The sequence below is a fragment of the Argiope bruennichi genome, chromosome X2, assembly GCF_947563725.1.
Source record: "Argiope bruennichi chromosome X2, qqArgBrue1.1, whole genome shotgun sequence".
Lineage (NCBI taxonomy): Eukaryota > Metazoa > Arthropoda > Arachnida > Araneae > Araneidae > Argiope > Argiope bruennichi.
This window is the reverse complement of record NC_079163.1, coordinates 76542934-76560120: the sequence shown is the minus strand read 5'-3', so window position 1 is coordinate 76560120 and position 17187 is coordinate 76542934. Positions and strand designations below refer to the sequence as shown.

Genomic DNA, 17187 nt, shown 5'->3' with positions numbered 1-17187 from the left:
ATGGTATAGAGCACATAGTTTTTCATATAATTAAGGTGAAATTTTTAGATAAATTAGAGATAGTTAAGAGTTTATCTCGTTTATTATCGTCATGATTTCCGTGCATGACTTTTTAATTTTTTTCACTGCGATTGATTGTGCGGAATTTTAGTTGAGTTACCATGAAAACAACATTAAGAGCAGCCATATGACTTAATTGTTGAAAATTGCATCTGGCTGTAATGCAGTTTTAATTAATTGATTGAATACATTTTGATTTTCTACAATATTCTGTTGTTTTAACTCTTTCCAGCTTTAAAGTATAAAAGTAGACCGGCTTAAAACTGTAAAAGTAGGATCTCCCTTAGCCTGTACTAACAATTATTTATCTTATCTTCTTTCAAAATGACAGTAGACTTAATTGACTTATTCCTTGACGTTCTTATATTAGGTACTTATTTCATTATAATAACTTCCATTCGATTTCTGAAATCTTTTATATCATTATACTGATTAATAAATGACTTAATGTTGTGATCCTGATTCTCTTTTAAATCAATGAATCAAAAACAATAAAAACTAGAACAAATGGTCTTCCCGAAACTTTCTCGCATCACAAATAAATTACTAATTCAAAATCATTAATAAATTACCTCCCCTCCTGCATTAATTTGTGAACTTAGAGTAAAACCGTGAACGCTATGCGTGTTCACATTTTTATTTTTTATACATGAGAGCTATATGCTTTGTTGTATAATTAAGAAAACCATTACTTGTATTTTAACTGTATACCTTTGACAAATAACAGTTATGAATGATTAAGCTTTTGCGTGAATATAAGTTGTTTTTTTCACTGACTCTAGATTGCCCCCTTTTTTTTTAAATAATTTATTACTGACATAGGGTGAATACACAAGTATCAAAAAATCGAATATATTAACATTCAAATATGGGATGTCTCGTTTCCGACCGACTGAAAGCAAAATTTAGCATAAAACTGTAACTGTAGTCTTAAAATTACATGCTAATTTTCATTTATTTATATCCTTGTATTTTTGAGTTATCGTGTTTACGTGCTTGCAAAAGTACAAGCGGACAGAAGGTCAAACCTTGGACGGATTTGGTTCTAAATTTGATTCAGATTTATAATGCAGATACTAAATCTGTGTAACAAATGTTATCTATCTGGCTCTTTATGTCTTATTGTGATCGTGTACACTTGTACTCGGAACAGTCGGGTAGAAAGACTTATTCTGAATGGATTTCGTTCAAAATTACAAATTTGACGTAAAAATCATATACCAAAATTCATTCATCTAGCTCAAAGCGTTTCTGAGTTATATAGACAGATGTAATTCTAAAATTGATTTTTGTTTGTTTGTTTCACATAGTTTAAAATGTGGAGATTCGTTAATATCTCGATTTCCACCATTTTGACGATCACAGTATTTTCTTTTTGTATATTTCGTATACCAGAAATTAAAAAAGAGCAAATGAAAACTGATAAGAAATAGACCAGAAATTCAAATTATTTATTCATAATCAGAATGCTACTAAGAAAATTTTATAAATCATCTAATCGAATAAACAATATCCACTGTCATTTCATCCATTTACAATGCACATCTTATCGGACAGTCTCTGCGGCGGTGTACTGAAAGTGACATTTACTCGCTAATCCTTTCTTTAGAGTCTGGGATCGCAATCCGCTTATGTGGAAACAGCCGCAAGGGTTAAAAAAAAAAGTTTCCTGTTGAAATTTCGAGAGAAAAACAGCCTTCACCTGAAAACTGGCGTCCAATTTTTCGATACTTGAAGATAATCCATGCAGGTTTGGATCTTATTTTTTTCCTTCCTCGTGAAAATATTCTCTGGTTAATTTGAAAGTCAGTAACTGATATTTGGATAGTAGCTAACGATTATTTAATGCTCTTAAACTATAGTAGTGGGTTCATTAGCTGGTTTGATGAAAGCAGTTTTCACTTCGGGACAAATTAAAGCCCTCGGTCGTTTTAAATCGTTGCTTAGTGAATTTTCTATTTTGATGTTTTAAATCGCTTGTCTTAATTTTTTTTTAAATATTGTTGTTTATCTATTAAAGCTCCTGTTATTTATTACTGAAGTATTTAAATATTTCATTATTGTAAAGAACTGTATTTTATAATTATTCACTTTGTTATTTTTATTACACATATTCTCTTCGACTTTGTTTCTGTTTTCTATTTTTATAACGCGTTAATATAAATTAGCTATTTAATTTATGATCGTACTTCCCCATTTTGTTTGAATGATTGTTCAACAGAATGCAAAAAACTAATTTTGAATGTTCTTAATGATTTTAATTCAATAACATATTTAAAATACATCAAACACTACATTTTTAATTGGGTAATATCCAGTATTTTTCTGTTTCCTATTCGGAAATTTTAAAATTTGTGGACAAGGTTATTTGGAATGGAGGATAATAAGAAATAAAAAACAATTTAATCTTAAAGTGGTTAACAATTTTTAAATAAGAACAAAGAGTGATAATCTAAAATATATATAAGACACTGCATTGTCTACCTTGTACCATTGTCTACTATTTCAATTATATAGATGATGCTAAAAGCATGAAAGATTTCATGAAGATAATTTTTTAAAAAATAATCATTATTTTATACTTTTTCCTTTTTTTTCTGTCTTTTTTTATATTTATAAATATTCAGCTCTGTTTTTTTACTTTGCCATGTTTATTTTACTTTCTTTCACTTTGAAAGAAGTTAGTTTGAAAATTATATCTCTAGTTTGAACTCTAGTTTGAAAATTATATCTCTAGGAATTAATAGGTACCATCAGTAAAAATAACTTTTCATTTATTCTACTTCATTTTAGTTTGTTTCTATCATTAATTATATTTTAGGCCCTTGCTTTTATAACAGCTTAGTTTAGATGCATTAACGTCCTGTTTAGAAGCTACACGAGGATTATTTTGGAACGGATCTCGTAATTTGGAATAATGGCCGTAAGTCCGTGACGTCAATTCTCATTGTATTCTCGAAGCTTCCTCACTACATCAACATGTGATTATTTAATCTACGATGCCATATTTTACGGACACTATGCCAAAATACGTTGCTTTTGTTTAATGAAATCAGGTCACAAACTCGTGATCTTCTGAAGTCGAGACTTTACCATCAAACAACATAGGCATACTTTTCAGATGTAAATGGATCTACCATGGCCTGATGGTAAAGTTTCGGCTTTCTAGGAAAGTTCTAGGTTTGAAACCCGGTTACATCGAAAAATTTATGTATTTGGGTCTGCGGCACCTTAAATCTGCTAGGATCAAATATCCCCCTCGCTAATGGGGTGCGGCAGCTTGAAAAGGGGAAGTGCCAAATTGAGTGTCGTCTTCTTTATCTGACTACTGTAAAAAATTGTATGATTGTATTACGGATCACCCCTAAAATAGTCTCTGTTTTGCTTCTAAATGAAACATAAATAAAAACTGTTTGTCTTTTTAAGTTTAAAAAATTGTTGGATAAAACATAACAGAATAGAAAACCAACATCTTCCGATTAGTAATCTGTAGCACGAATTAAATAAGTACCTATATGACTGCTCCATTGACTAATGGTAAAATTATAAACTCAAGTGGGTAATTAAAATCTCTGAACAGAAGTTTTGTACAATTTTAATGCTACTTTGATATCAAACCTACAATTCGTTTTTTTTTTTTTTTTTTTTTTTTTTTTAAATTTTGATTGCTGCGATATTTTGGCTAATATTATTATGATTTATTTGCTTTAATGTAAGTTTATGAGGGAGTTTACTTTTAATTACAATCATTTATGCAAACTTATATAAAATGTTTTTAAAAGCATAATTTTATTCATAAAAATATTGTTAATGTGCTAAAAAATTATTAATAACATTATTATTATTCATTTTTATTTCAATTATTTTCCTTTGCAGTTTTTAATTTATAATTAATTTTAAGGAATCCTGAAAAAGAATTTCTCAAATTGACTATTAGGTGGCGCCACAATATTGAATCATAATGTAAATGAATTAATCTATAAACTGATAAATGAGTTTTGAGAGTATGTGTAGTATCATCCAAAAAGCACAAATAAATAAAATTTGGGAGATCAGAGATCGAGTGAAAAATCGATAGAAAAATTATTTCTATACAGACATGAATTAAGTCAAGTCAAATAAAAGTGTTTAAAAATTAATATTAAAATGTGTAGCTTGCTCTTTTTTGCGTCTTTCACTTTCTCTTCAAATTTGCGGTTCATTCCTAGTGGACACATCTTTTGCATAAGTTTCAAGCGAATGGCAATACGATAATGCTTCTCTTTAAATACTTTCTTTGATCAAAATTTCTTCAAATGATCTCATTTTCGTACGAAAACTTTTGGTGATCTTAAAATTGGAAAATAAATTAAAATACTAAGAGCTAATTAATTGCAAATAAAATGAAATTTTAATCTCTACTAATAATAAAGATGCAAGCGCATATGTTGGTATTCCACAACCCAGATTGTTTGATCTAAAGCTAACTTGTTGTATAAACACTTTGGATGATGAAATTTGTATATAGAAGCGAAATTTTAAGGTTTTCAATTAGAATTTAAATTAATTAATACTTTTGCTTCTTTCCACGATAGTATCTGAAAATATTACAGTACAAAAATGATTTTTACTTCATTTTAACATTTAAAAAATATCTTTTGAATGATACAATTTATCTTTAATCAATTTTCTCAACAAAAATATTGTAAGCGCATTTTACAAGAATATATTTCATTGTTGAAGCGAAATTCAAATCATTTTCATTGTTACTACTAATATTTCATCCTCACTTTTTTTTTCGATTGTTGTTGATCAAGATATGAAGAATTGGTTTATTTTTCCATGTTGCGTAGGTTTCAGTATAAGGCATGTTTTAATAAATTTTTTTTTTTAATTTTTCTGTATTTACAATGATGGTTTAGCTTCAGGATGAGGCACTGGTAAAGGATTTTTTTAATGTGCATCTATTTTTAAACGTCTGTTCTTTCCTATGATACAAGGGGAAAATACGTGTAAAGATATTATATATGTATATATAAAGATATATAGATTGAAATTAGGGAATTCGTAGCTCAATGAACTGATTGTTGCTTTAAAATAAAATAAATTATATGTCTATCAAAATGTGAAATTTAAAAATTTTCGGCTGAGAAAACCTTTAAGACCGAGTTACTCAAAATATTTTAAATTTTAAGCAGTCATTAATCTAGGCGAACCAACTGCTCGTAAGGACGGCTAGCAATTAATATATAAATTTTAATTTTAAAAAATTGTTAGCAATAATTTCTCGACTATATTTACCAAAAATAATAATAGGGTTGGGTTGAAAAATATACTTTGATAGTTTCCACGACCCACAGTCTAAAAACCACTACCTAAATGATTTCCGCACAGAAAACACATGAAATTACCATTCAAAGAATTATAGTAAATGACTTTTGTATTTACAAAGGAAATAATGCTGATAATTTTTATAATAAAAACACAGTTACTGGATCCCGTTAGGGTGATTTATTTTACTATAATCGTTCCCTCGTTTAATCCCTGTTACGCGAGTGTGTTTCGTGCATTGAACAACGATATTTTACAAATAATAAGCTGAAATTAAGTCATTTACAGACGTCATAATTCGATAGATAAATTAGAATTATAGATAAATCAGAATCCATAAACATCTAAATGTTCCGAAGACTCACATTTGAATCATTATAGCCGTATCTTTCTATATCCAAAGATGCCATCTAATTAATGTTTTTTTCAGCGACTCGACTTCGTTAGGTGTTTCTCTTTGTCTCATGTATGTTTGTTTCTTACTTCTCATGGACAAGCAAAAACCCTACGTGTAGGCTGTGTTTAGAGATCTTTTAGACAGGTGATGCATTGTCTTCCCTAGAATTTCGATTCTAGCTACTTAAATAGCTAGCCATTTAAGTGGTTAATGTCTTAAAGATCAAGCAAAGAAGTCAACTTCTGAGGCTCTGCATTAAGAGTGGTAAACATATGTGGAAATGATCTTTAGCATATATATTTTAGCAAGCGACAAGGTGGATTTTGGGGCTGTTAATTCTGGCTGCACTATTATTCGTGCAGATGGTGCCACCGGAGACCAATTTTCTTTCTTTTCATAGTATCTTCTCGAAACCCTTCGTATTGTTATCCTATTACAAATGATACTCGCATCATTATTGTACACACACTTCAGACGTTTTATTCGGTTTCTTCTTTTCTTGGTCATATACTTATTGTTTCTGCCATTAGAGAAGTAAAGAAAGTTTTTTTAAAAAAAATATCGTAAATGTAATCTTCTCAATGAAACAGCCGATAGAACACAGATTTGAATCATGAAGAAATTGTAAAATAAAATTTGTGAAAGCCTCTTGTCAAAAATCCTGAAATTATTTTTGTAGCAAAATTTTTTGGGGAAAGAAAAAAAAAAAACTCTTAACAAATAAGGAATTGGTTCTCGTGTAGAAAATAAATTTTTGTAGAGTTATAGCAATTTTGTAGAATTTTCACATTCACACCAAAAGCAATAATGTTCTATGTTTACGCAGTGTAAAGTTCTAATCTTTCATACTTCTCATATCCCGAAAGCCACGTGTACCGGTTATTTGCATTGTGGTGCATTGACTAAAATAAAGACTAAATTACATTATTAAAAAAATAAGACTAAATACTTTATAAAAAAAACCTGATGAAGATTACAGCAATTTAGCATGGTTTTATAAATCCATATTAAATGCAGAGATGACACTGGTGACTTAAAAAGATAAAGAAACCGTGTCTTTTGTTTCTCGTGGAGTCTAAATTTTTCTTAAGATTAGAAAAATGTATCTCTTAAAGATAATCTTTGATGCTTTTTTTTTTATCTTAGAATCGCTCTCTTAGTTTGCATTAGCATAACCTATTTCAAACAACTACATAATCTATTTCAAACAGTTTCACTAACTAGATTTCTGTCTTTCACTTTCAACTTTGTCTCAAATATTTTTTTCTTAAAATTTTTCAAATTTTCTTTTTAAATATTTTCAAGACTGCTGACAATAGCTCATTACATAAGCGTTAATGGATTCAATTATAGGACCTTCACAATCAAATTTTACCTAGCATCTAATATCTTAATTGCACGCCGTCTTCAGCTGTACTGTGACATCAGCTTTTTTCTTACTCTAAAAGAGGTATAATGACTTCAAAAATTATATTGGTGCGGCACACTGGACAAGAAATACGTGATTATTAATTGCCTACATTATCGTCAACAGCGGTTTTAACAAGAATAATTAAAAAGGATATATTGCGATTGATCGACTAAAATATATTAACCTGTGGTACATAAATTATGATCCATTTTAGAATAAAATATTAGATAGCTAAAGAGACAACTTCATATTGACAAAAATTATTTTGAAAGGAGCGTTTAAGAAAATTTAAAGATATTAAAAATGGGCAGGAAAGTTCAGGCAGATTTTCTCTAAAATTGATCTGAACTGTTAGGCATAACGTTTCTTTTTTTTCTCTCCCTTTTGAAAATTATATTTATTTTGATTTTTAAAGTTGCCAGAACTTATACCCAGTATTATTTACCCCATCTTAATTAAGTAAAGTAATTAATTTAATGAACCCATTTGCAAAAGTTTGTATCCGAAAATGTCTGTATCACCTTTCTATTTCTATTGTTAAATGGCTCGATAATGTAAATTTTTAAAGCAATTGATCCACCGTTCCAATCAGTGGAAACAAATTTACATTTTGTAAGATTTTAGTTCAGTTATAATTATATGCCAGTGTAGTCAACTTCTTGGCTCTAGCACCATAAAACCAAAAACCAAATTAAAACCAAACAATTATGTCCCTTTAAAGAAATTTCTTGTTGCTTTTACTTCTAGGTCAAGCATTTATTTGAAACCACACGTGAGCATCAAGCACAATACGTTATAAAATATATGATGTAAATTTATATAATTGTCATAAATAAATTCTGTCTTCCAAATATCTATTCCATTTTCAAATCCATTAGCAAGAGCCTTGGTCTTTCAAGTGCAATACATAAGGCAGAAAGCAGACCTAAGGAACACTTTTGTAATACTGTGAAAACGATATATATATATATATATATATATATAAAGAGAGAGATACGAATAGAATTAAATCTGTCGGATGCGAAATTTTTAAATAAGTGACAATGTTTCTTTATTTCTTAGAGAATTTCTTTCTTGGACTTACATTTTAATCTAAATATAAATAATGTATTAAAAATTATACATTTTGCATTAAAAAAATTTCGACTTCAAAACATTTGCATAAATTCTTTTGAGAATAAGAAAGAGCTTCATAAGCCAACCTTTTAATTCAGAGCTATACCACTTTCGTCCATTACGAGTGCAGCATCTAGGATTTCACGATACTTCTTTCGAATCATTAGGTAATCTGAAAACGTGATGGGGCGGATCCTGAACAAGTTTCTGCTTACAAGCATTGTTATGTAATTCAATTTGTATTAAAGCTACGATTAAGAGTAATATGTAATCACTTACGATGAAGGATTACAGTTTGTCACGATATCCTTCTGAAGCTGAAAGTTCTACTAAAGGAACAACGACAATGCGCAAAAAAAAAAAAAAAAAAAGTCCGATATTTAAGGTAATTGCAAGTGTTAGTACAAGTGCTACTTTAAAGCATAAATATGTAATATCTTTTATTATAATCATTAAGTTGTATCCTTTTATGAAATGTAAAAATCACTTAATTTATGGTTTAAGGTTACTGATCTTGATATCTTAAATAATTAGTTCTTCATGCCATAGATCGCTATAAATTATTATCAGAATCGGCTTTTCACAAATTCAATCAAATATTATTTCCATAACTTCTGTAATAAATAATTTTTTTTAAAAAATAAAACTAGCTAAAAGCTACTTTTTATTATACTTTTGTTGTTAATATTTCTCGTAAACGAAGTATAGAAAAAGTACTGTAACTGTAATCGTCAAAAAATTCGTATTCGAGATTTTGACGACTCTCCATATTTCCAACCTCTCTGAGTTCGAAAAACATTTTTTTTTTTTTTTTTTTTGGGGGGGGGGGTAAGACCTTAATTGGAAAATATACGAGAAAGTTTAGGGAAGACTTGTTTTCTCTTGTTTAAACTGTGTTTCTAAATAAAAAAAAGTTTTTTGCTATTTTTATTTGAAATATTTTTTGAAAAATATTCATTTTGAAATAATAAATGATTACAGAAAATTACGTTTTTGGAATGTACAGAAGTTTATGCAACTATATTCATGAGCAAATCTTGTCCGACAAAATGCCTGAAAACAATTGCAAAGTATATGAATCATGAAATTTCAAAATCAAATGCTTGTATTTTATTTCCCATTTTAAACAAAGAAATTTAAATCATTACAGTCTAAATGATAAAAGGAATAGAAACATGGTGATATATCCGTGTACAAAACAAACAAAACTCTTTCATTTGGCTTTCCTATACTTGTGAACAACGAACATCATTGAAAATTTAATTACTTGAAGCAACTATTTTAAACTTCTTCCATAAATTCAAAGAAAATATGTGACACATCTTGTATTTCTATAAAGAATTACACGCCCGAATAAAGATAACTTTAATTTATAAATGATTTCTTTAATTTATAAATATTTTTTTCACTCCTGAAGGGTTTTTTTTTAAAACTCTGATGAACTTAATTCATCAGTTCAACAAAAAATTTGTTATCAAATCGATAATAAAAAACACCATTGAAAATTATTGAAAGCCAAAGAGACAATTCATAGTTAGTACACAACTTTCCTGATAACTTTAATACGTATCTCTGCTGGTGGTCTTGATCTCAGCAGGCCTTTAAATTATCTTTAACATTAGAATCTGAATAATATTGCTTCAAAAATTCCTTTTGTCTTCATTACATATTCTAAACTTAAAAGCCGTAGGAAAATTATTACTTTTAATTAGAAAAGCATCGTATTACAGTTAATTTTTAGATAAAATTTGTATAAATTGTTTACTTTATTAGTGTGAAATAATCAGCAACAGGGATTAGATTCTTGAAATACGCCAGTGCAAAATGGAAAAATTGATTTATAGAGCAACTTGAAGAGTTACTATGATTTTTTGCAAGACTGTTTAACCCCTTCGCGTATAACGACGAATCTCACACCTGCATCAATTTTACAATAGCCTTTACAGTTCTTATCTTATCAACAAGTTTTAGTATAAATAATGAATATCAAAAATAAACCAAAGAAGTATAAAACTTAAAACAATTGCTGCTGATTAATTGAATTGAAACAATGACTTCTGTGACTGTAATTCATACTTAAACAATATATGCGTTGAATGATGCTGTATAAAGCACAAACATCTAGATGACATAAAGGTTATTGAAATGAGGGCCTCGAAAGTCTGTAATAGCACTTTTCTGCATTATATTTTCATGTTTCCTGAATTCTGATATATTCTGCTAATAGATCAAATTAGCAGATAAATCGATTGACTTAAGCCTTCAAGAGAAGTGATTTTTCGGGTTCGAGATTGACTCTCAATGACGTGTTATACATGACTGTACAACATTTATGCTGTCTTTCAGCACAAATCTTCGTCATACTGTAGCATCCATCTTGAGCAGAAAAACTAGAAGCTTTATAATTATTTACAGAGGAGTTCAAACAATCAAAACTTTTCCTTACTTAGAATCTTTAACTTATTTAAAAAAAAAAATTTAAGATACCGTTATTAGTGTAATAAAAAGGAATTCTGGTTATTTTAATAAAAATATGCAAACGCAGATAGAAAAGCTTTAAAAAATTTGGAAATGTAATCACATTTATAATGCATTTTAATTTTTATATAATGAATGCTTGGGTGTGCTTTGGGCATGGAAGTCAAACGACTCAATTATCTTGCTTGCCGCTGTTTGGTATAAACTCAATGAATGCTTCCCTTAGAACTTTTCGATAACAGTTTCCTAATGCACCTTGGCACTCAAATGGCTAATAAAAGGTAAAAACAGGTAAATTTAAGAATGTTTTGGATCTCAATAATTTATCATCAATAAAAAATCCAAATAGATAATACTGTACACACATAATATAATTATTATGAATAATATTTTCATGCATTATAATAGCTATTTAATTACAGTTTTCTTCTATTTCTAGAGCTTTGATGGATCAGAAATTGCTTATGTCCGATGCCAATTACAATCACAAAATATCGGGTATACCATGTGTGGCCGCCGCTTCAAGGTACACTGCACCCGTTCATATAGATGTTGGAGGTTCAATCTACACTTCATCATTAGAAACACTTACAAAGTAAGTGAATTTCGTAATGATTTGTCGTGATTAAATATTAAATATTTCTATTTGTAACATTAAATATTAGTGAATTGTGCCATTACTTAACTTTTTTTTTTTTTTTGCTATCTAATGATTTATTTAATTGTAATGACAGGATAGCGTTTCAAATACAGAGACATTGAAAGAATATATTTCTTTCTAACCAATTGAAACTATGCAAGGCAAAAATTCAAATAGTAGTTGTTAGTTGAAATAAAATAAAACACCCATAATAATCAGATGTTCATGTCTTCTACAATATGGAGAACCTACTTATTTATTTAGGCTCATTGTGCAGTGAAGAAGATCAAGCAATCCTTTTAGAACAACATCCATTCCTATAGTTTGATTACTCCAAATTCTATCCACAATTCAGACAGTACAATTGACAGTGTAAATCCACAATTTGATTTAAAAAAACACGTACCAAATTCTCAATGTTACCTGTTGTAGTTTTCCGTCATGTTCACAACACAAGAACAGACGGACAATATATTTATTCTGCAACGGATTTGATATAGATCTACAATTTTGATGCAATGATTTCATTTCGAATTTTATTCAAGCGTTCATCTCATTGCGTTTTTGAGTTGTTATGTTCGCGATAAAGCAGACAAACTTGTATAACTCTAATAAAGGATTTTCCGGACTCAGGAAGATCTGAAACATGGAGAAACATTGAAATATCGAGAGCAAATTTATGACAATTACAATACTTTCTCTTTTTGTAAATCCTTGTTGTTCCTATTAGGAAAAGCTTTGCCCAGTTAGACTCAAAAATAAGTGATTATCGTCTCCTATTCCTTGCACCAGGCTAATTGAAATTCATTATGAAATGACAGCTGCCAACCCTCTGCAATTGGGTACAAATTGCTCAGTTTATTTGATTTTCCATTACATTTTTTACAGGAAGCTGAATTTTGGAAATTGTAATTAAGGATTTTACACATTGTATTTTTCTTATTTTACCTTTATTTAGCAGGATATATCTTTGCTCCTCTTATCATAAAATTTATTTGAAATTAATGTGTATTCTTATAAAACGATTTAAAGTAACTAAATAAATAATTCTAGTACTTTGTGAATTTTTTAAACAAATTTTTTTTATTTTCTCTAACTCTCACCGAAAGATTAAATCTGTTAAAATTTTAAAGTTTATTTTGCTGCTATCCTAGCTTTATTTATTTAAAGATGTTTATACAGTTTGAATTATTGTTTTATTTTTAATTCTAAAAGTATTGATGCTATTCAACATGTATATATAGTTTGAATTATTGCGTTTTTCATTTGAAAATGCTAATATGTGTGTTCTGCTGTTATTCAACATTTAAAATACGATTTAAATTTAAACTCTAAGGACTAAAGGTGTTAATATACAGGTTGTTTCAAAACTCGTAGGCAAAAATTTAGGGGGTGATAGAATACATTTAAACAAGCAATTTTCACAATAGAATGCATGGGCGGAGAGAAAGCGTTGAACCGCTAGATGACACTGTAATGGAAAGCATAAATCACGAGTTTTCTTACACATCGTCATTTCTACAATGGATTGCAGAAGGTATGATAACGTACAGTAATCACGAAAAGGCGGGCATGCATTTTATGTATGATCTTGCGAGTGGGAATCCTTTTGAAGCCGCAAGTCTGTATAGGTAGCGTTTCCCAAGAAGACATGTTGGAAGGATTGGTCAGGGTGGGCCCACACCTTGGCCGGCATGCTCACTCGATTTTTCCTGTAGAGCCATTTGAAAAGTCTCGTTTACGAAAGCCCTATCGTCTCCGATGAGGACCTTGTTGCCAGGATTTATGTTGCTGCTGACGCCGTACGAGAAATGCCGGATATGTTTTAAAAAGTGCGCTTCTCACTACGTCGCAGGTGTAACGCCTGCATTACTGCAGCCGGTTTCTGTAATTTTGCCATATAAGTTGCCAATAAAATTATTCAGTATCTCCTCTATCCGTTTGGTGTCTCGTTCTCTCATGTAACAGTAACGAATATCTCCTAGCGGTTCACTGCTTGCTCTCCACCCATGCATTGTATGGTGAAAATTGCTTGTTTAGATGTTTCCTATCACCCCTTATATTTTTGCCTATGCGTTTTGAAACACCCTGTATATTCAGAATAAGAAGGTAAACTTGACGGTTAAGGGTTTTTTAACGGCATTTTGTAACTTCACTATCTATCTTCATTTGTTAGCTTCAATTCAACCATTTTGGTAATTCTTCTTCAGAAGATACACACACAAGCGAGATGAATAATTTTATCCATGTTTATGCTTAGCGAATCGCTTATTTTAGTTTATCCATCCCACTTAATTAATTTTTAAATGTGAGAAAAATTACTTCGGATGAAATCAAAAACCGGTATACATTTCGTTTGCTTGTGTTAACTGATAATCTGCTGATGGCTTAAACTTTTAAAAATCTCGCATCACAGAAATATTATCGTAATTGAGACAAAAGTTCAAGTGCTTAATGTCGAGAATAAAAATTATTTCTTTTATTAACTCGTTGAAAATTCTATATTTCTATTGTAGAATAATTAAGTAGAAATGATACAGATAGGAAAAAGAATTTGTGAAAAACAAATTGAATTGAAGAAGGATATTGAGAAAAATGAAATTGAAAAAGAATATGCATAGAAAAGGATAGGAATTTGAGGTGTCAAAATAAAATTCATTAATAATGGTAATGCAACCGTTCAGAAGAATGACATTTGAAAATTTCGTTTGCATTTAATGTATGCATATAATGTATTTATTTAGTTCAGCCACGTAACATATTAATATATTCTAGATTATTTTCTCTTTGCAGCGGTAAAAGAAGCTGATGAATGGCATGCTTCTAAGTCATTCATCCATTTATCGGAATAAAAATATTTAAACATATAAAAATAAACATCTAAAAATCTGACTGTACAAAAATGAACATAATAAACATTTTCAATACATTGGGTAAAAAGGAAAATTCACAGAATTCACTCCAAAATGTATATTTAACTTCATCTATTCATTGTGAATATTTAAATGTATTACAGAAATAATGACTTTCTCTGTTATTGATTCCAGTTATTGAATATTAATTTCTGATATTCTTTTTCAGGCATCCAGATTCCCGTCTGGCACGAATGTTCAATGGTAGCATTCCGATCGTTTTAGACAGTCTGAAACAGCATTACTTCATTGATCGTGATGGTAAAATGTTCAGACACATATTAAACTTTATGAGAACCAACAGTTTATCCCTCCCCGATGACTTTAATGAACTAGACTTGCTTTACGAAGAAGCAAAATTCTACGACATTCCTGCCATGGTTCGGCAAATCGAGCAATTGAAAAGAGAAAGAGGGAAAAAGAAAGTTGATGCCATATGTTCTTCTTCGTCTCAAACCAAGAATGGGCGAAAATACCATGAAAATCAAAATAATTCACAAAGCGAATGTAGTAGCAGTCCAGGATATGATTGTCCGGGTGAATTTCGGTGTCTCGCTCTCAATGTCAGTCCAGACCTGGGAGAAAGAATAGTGATCAGTGGCGAAAGAGCACTAGTCGAAGAGATATTTCCAGAAATCGGACAAACTTTGATGGATGCTCGAAGCAGTGTAGCTTGGAATCAAGACTCAAAACATGTGATTCGTTTTCCTCTTAATGGTTACTGTAAACTAAACTCTCTACAAACTATTGTGAGACTTTTGAATAGTGGTTTTCGAATATTAGCCTCTAATGGAGGAGGGGTAGAGGGCCAACAGTTCAGTGAATATTTATTTGTTCGCAAATGTGTACCTTTATGAGAAATCTAAAGGAAAAGAGGATAAGAAACTGTGATTATGTGCCATTGTTCAGAACCAGACTATAGAGAAGTGCAGAATTTTCTAAGATACGAAAAATCTAGTGTGGAAAAGTTAAGATTCCACAGATTAAGGTGCCAAGATATAAAGTGTATATTGTATCAACATTGTTACTAATTTTAATTATTGTTGTACACATCTTGCTGTTTCCCTAAATAAATCTCAAACTGTACGTTCCTCCAGTTTCAAGGAAGTTTCATTGATTCCAAATTGTTATAAACTGTTAGAGCATCTGTCACATGGCCATACCTTTGCATGATTGTTTGATGTTATAGTCTTTGAAAGTTGAATATTCAAAACTGTCGTTCATGAAACTTTATACATGACCTATAATTTTATTGACAAATTTCTTTTCAATCAAATCATCATCAGCATGTAGTAGCCTAAAGTACAGCCTTGGCTTCTATTCTATAAGCATATAAATCGAATAATTTGAATAAATTGGAGAATTTCAAGATTTGTACAGTTTAAATGAGTTGTGTCATTAACTCAGAAAATTAAATATTTTGATATTTTTTTTTAATTATAAAGCAGTCTTTATACGGTATATTTTTTAATTTAACAAAATATCTTTACCATCTGATTAAATACAAAGTTTATTTTATAACATTTTTCACCTTTTATTGAAAAATGCATCGTAGGACTATAATAAATCATACTTTGTTATGGTTTAACTGCATTAAATTCCTGTTTTATCGATGAATTAATTGATTCAATTCTTCTTTAGAAATAACAATCATTAGTATATTTCTGATGTAATTTTTAATTAGAAATTCAACAGTTTTGTGCGTAGAATATTTGATTTTTTTCATCGAATGATTTGAAAAGATTTTATAAAAAGAATGATTTTATAAAAAAAAATATTAATACTAACTTATATCATGCAGCAATTCCTTTTTGAAAAAAATGCTTGTCAGCAACTACCTAAAATCATTCTATTATCCTCTGTTACAAGTTTTTTTAATATTATCATACCAAAACATAAAATTGTGTTTCCTAATGCAATATAAAATTAGTAAGATTAAAAATATTATTAAAAAAATATATCTAGTAACAAGAAAAACTTCAAAAAAAAAAAAAAAAAAAAAGAAAAGAAAAGAAAGATGCATTTTATTTTTTCAAACATATAAGTTATTTCCGAAGTCTCTTTTATGTTTGTTTCCGTGATTTAACACAAGTTTCTTACAAATTATTTTTAATCTTTTCATAATAAAATTTTATTTCTTCAGGTAAGCACATGACGATTTTAGATGAAAATATTAGCTTTTAAAATTTTCAATATCAAACAATTTAATGGGAATAAAATAAACTTCGACAAATTTAAAATGTAAACTTTTATATCTCAATAGGATCATCTTGAAACCCTCAAAATCGTCCTTAAATGTTTGAAATAGAAACATGAATCACTTACCAAATAAATTCGTCTTTTAAAACTAAATTTCACAGTAACTTTTACGAATTTTTAGTGCTTTTATTTCTGTTTCCTTATCTGAAACTACGAAAAAAGCTAATGGAAAATCGATTAAATTTATTTAGCAGTTTAAGTTTTTGCAAATTATTTGATTTATGCACGTTTTCTTGCCTTGATTTAAAAAGTGGTAGATATATTTTCCTAGTTAGCACATACATATTTTCTGAATCCCTATCTTATATTCATTTTATTGTCAAAATGCTAATTGCTTATATGAAGTGCAATGTTATTTATAGTCTCAATTCGTAAATTTCTTGCATGTACTATGAATTTTGTTTCAACAATGTATTAAATCAAGGCTGTAAATATAGAGACAAATGCGTCAGACGAAACTTTTTGTGCCAGAAAAATTTATTCTTAAAAACCTTACTTTTCGTTGTTGTTTCTTATTGCACTCATCATAGACAAGCCCGCTGACAAAGTCAGCGATTTTAAGCCGAAATTTTTAGCATCTCTTGTTTTAGTAGCGCCATCTAGG

At 29.4% G+C, this 17187-nt stretch overlaps 1 protein-coding gene across 3 annotated transcripts in view; it reads left to right on the top strand.

The window, feature by feature from the left end:
- LOC129960506 (BTB/POZ domain-containing protein Tiwaz-like) overlaps window positions 1–15678 on the top strand; it is a 41281-nt gene extending 25603 nt beyond the window's left edge. For 2 of the 3 annotated variants that reach the window (XM_056073978.1, XM_056073980.1), the window contains exons 2-3: window positions 11212–11367; window positions 14494–15678. In XM_056073978.1, the coding sequence (XP_055929953.1) occupies window positions 11212–11367; window positions 14494–15181 (844 nt within the window). In that variant the 3' untranslated portion in view covers window positions 15182–15678. Of the gene's footprint in view, window positions 1–1683; window positions 1811–11211; window positions 11368–14493 lie in introns of those variants that run through there. The other variant, XM_056073979.1, reaches the window with a different exon arrangement.
- The last annotated feature ends 1509 nt before the right edge of the window (window positions 15679–17187 follow it).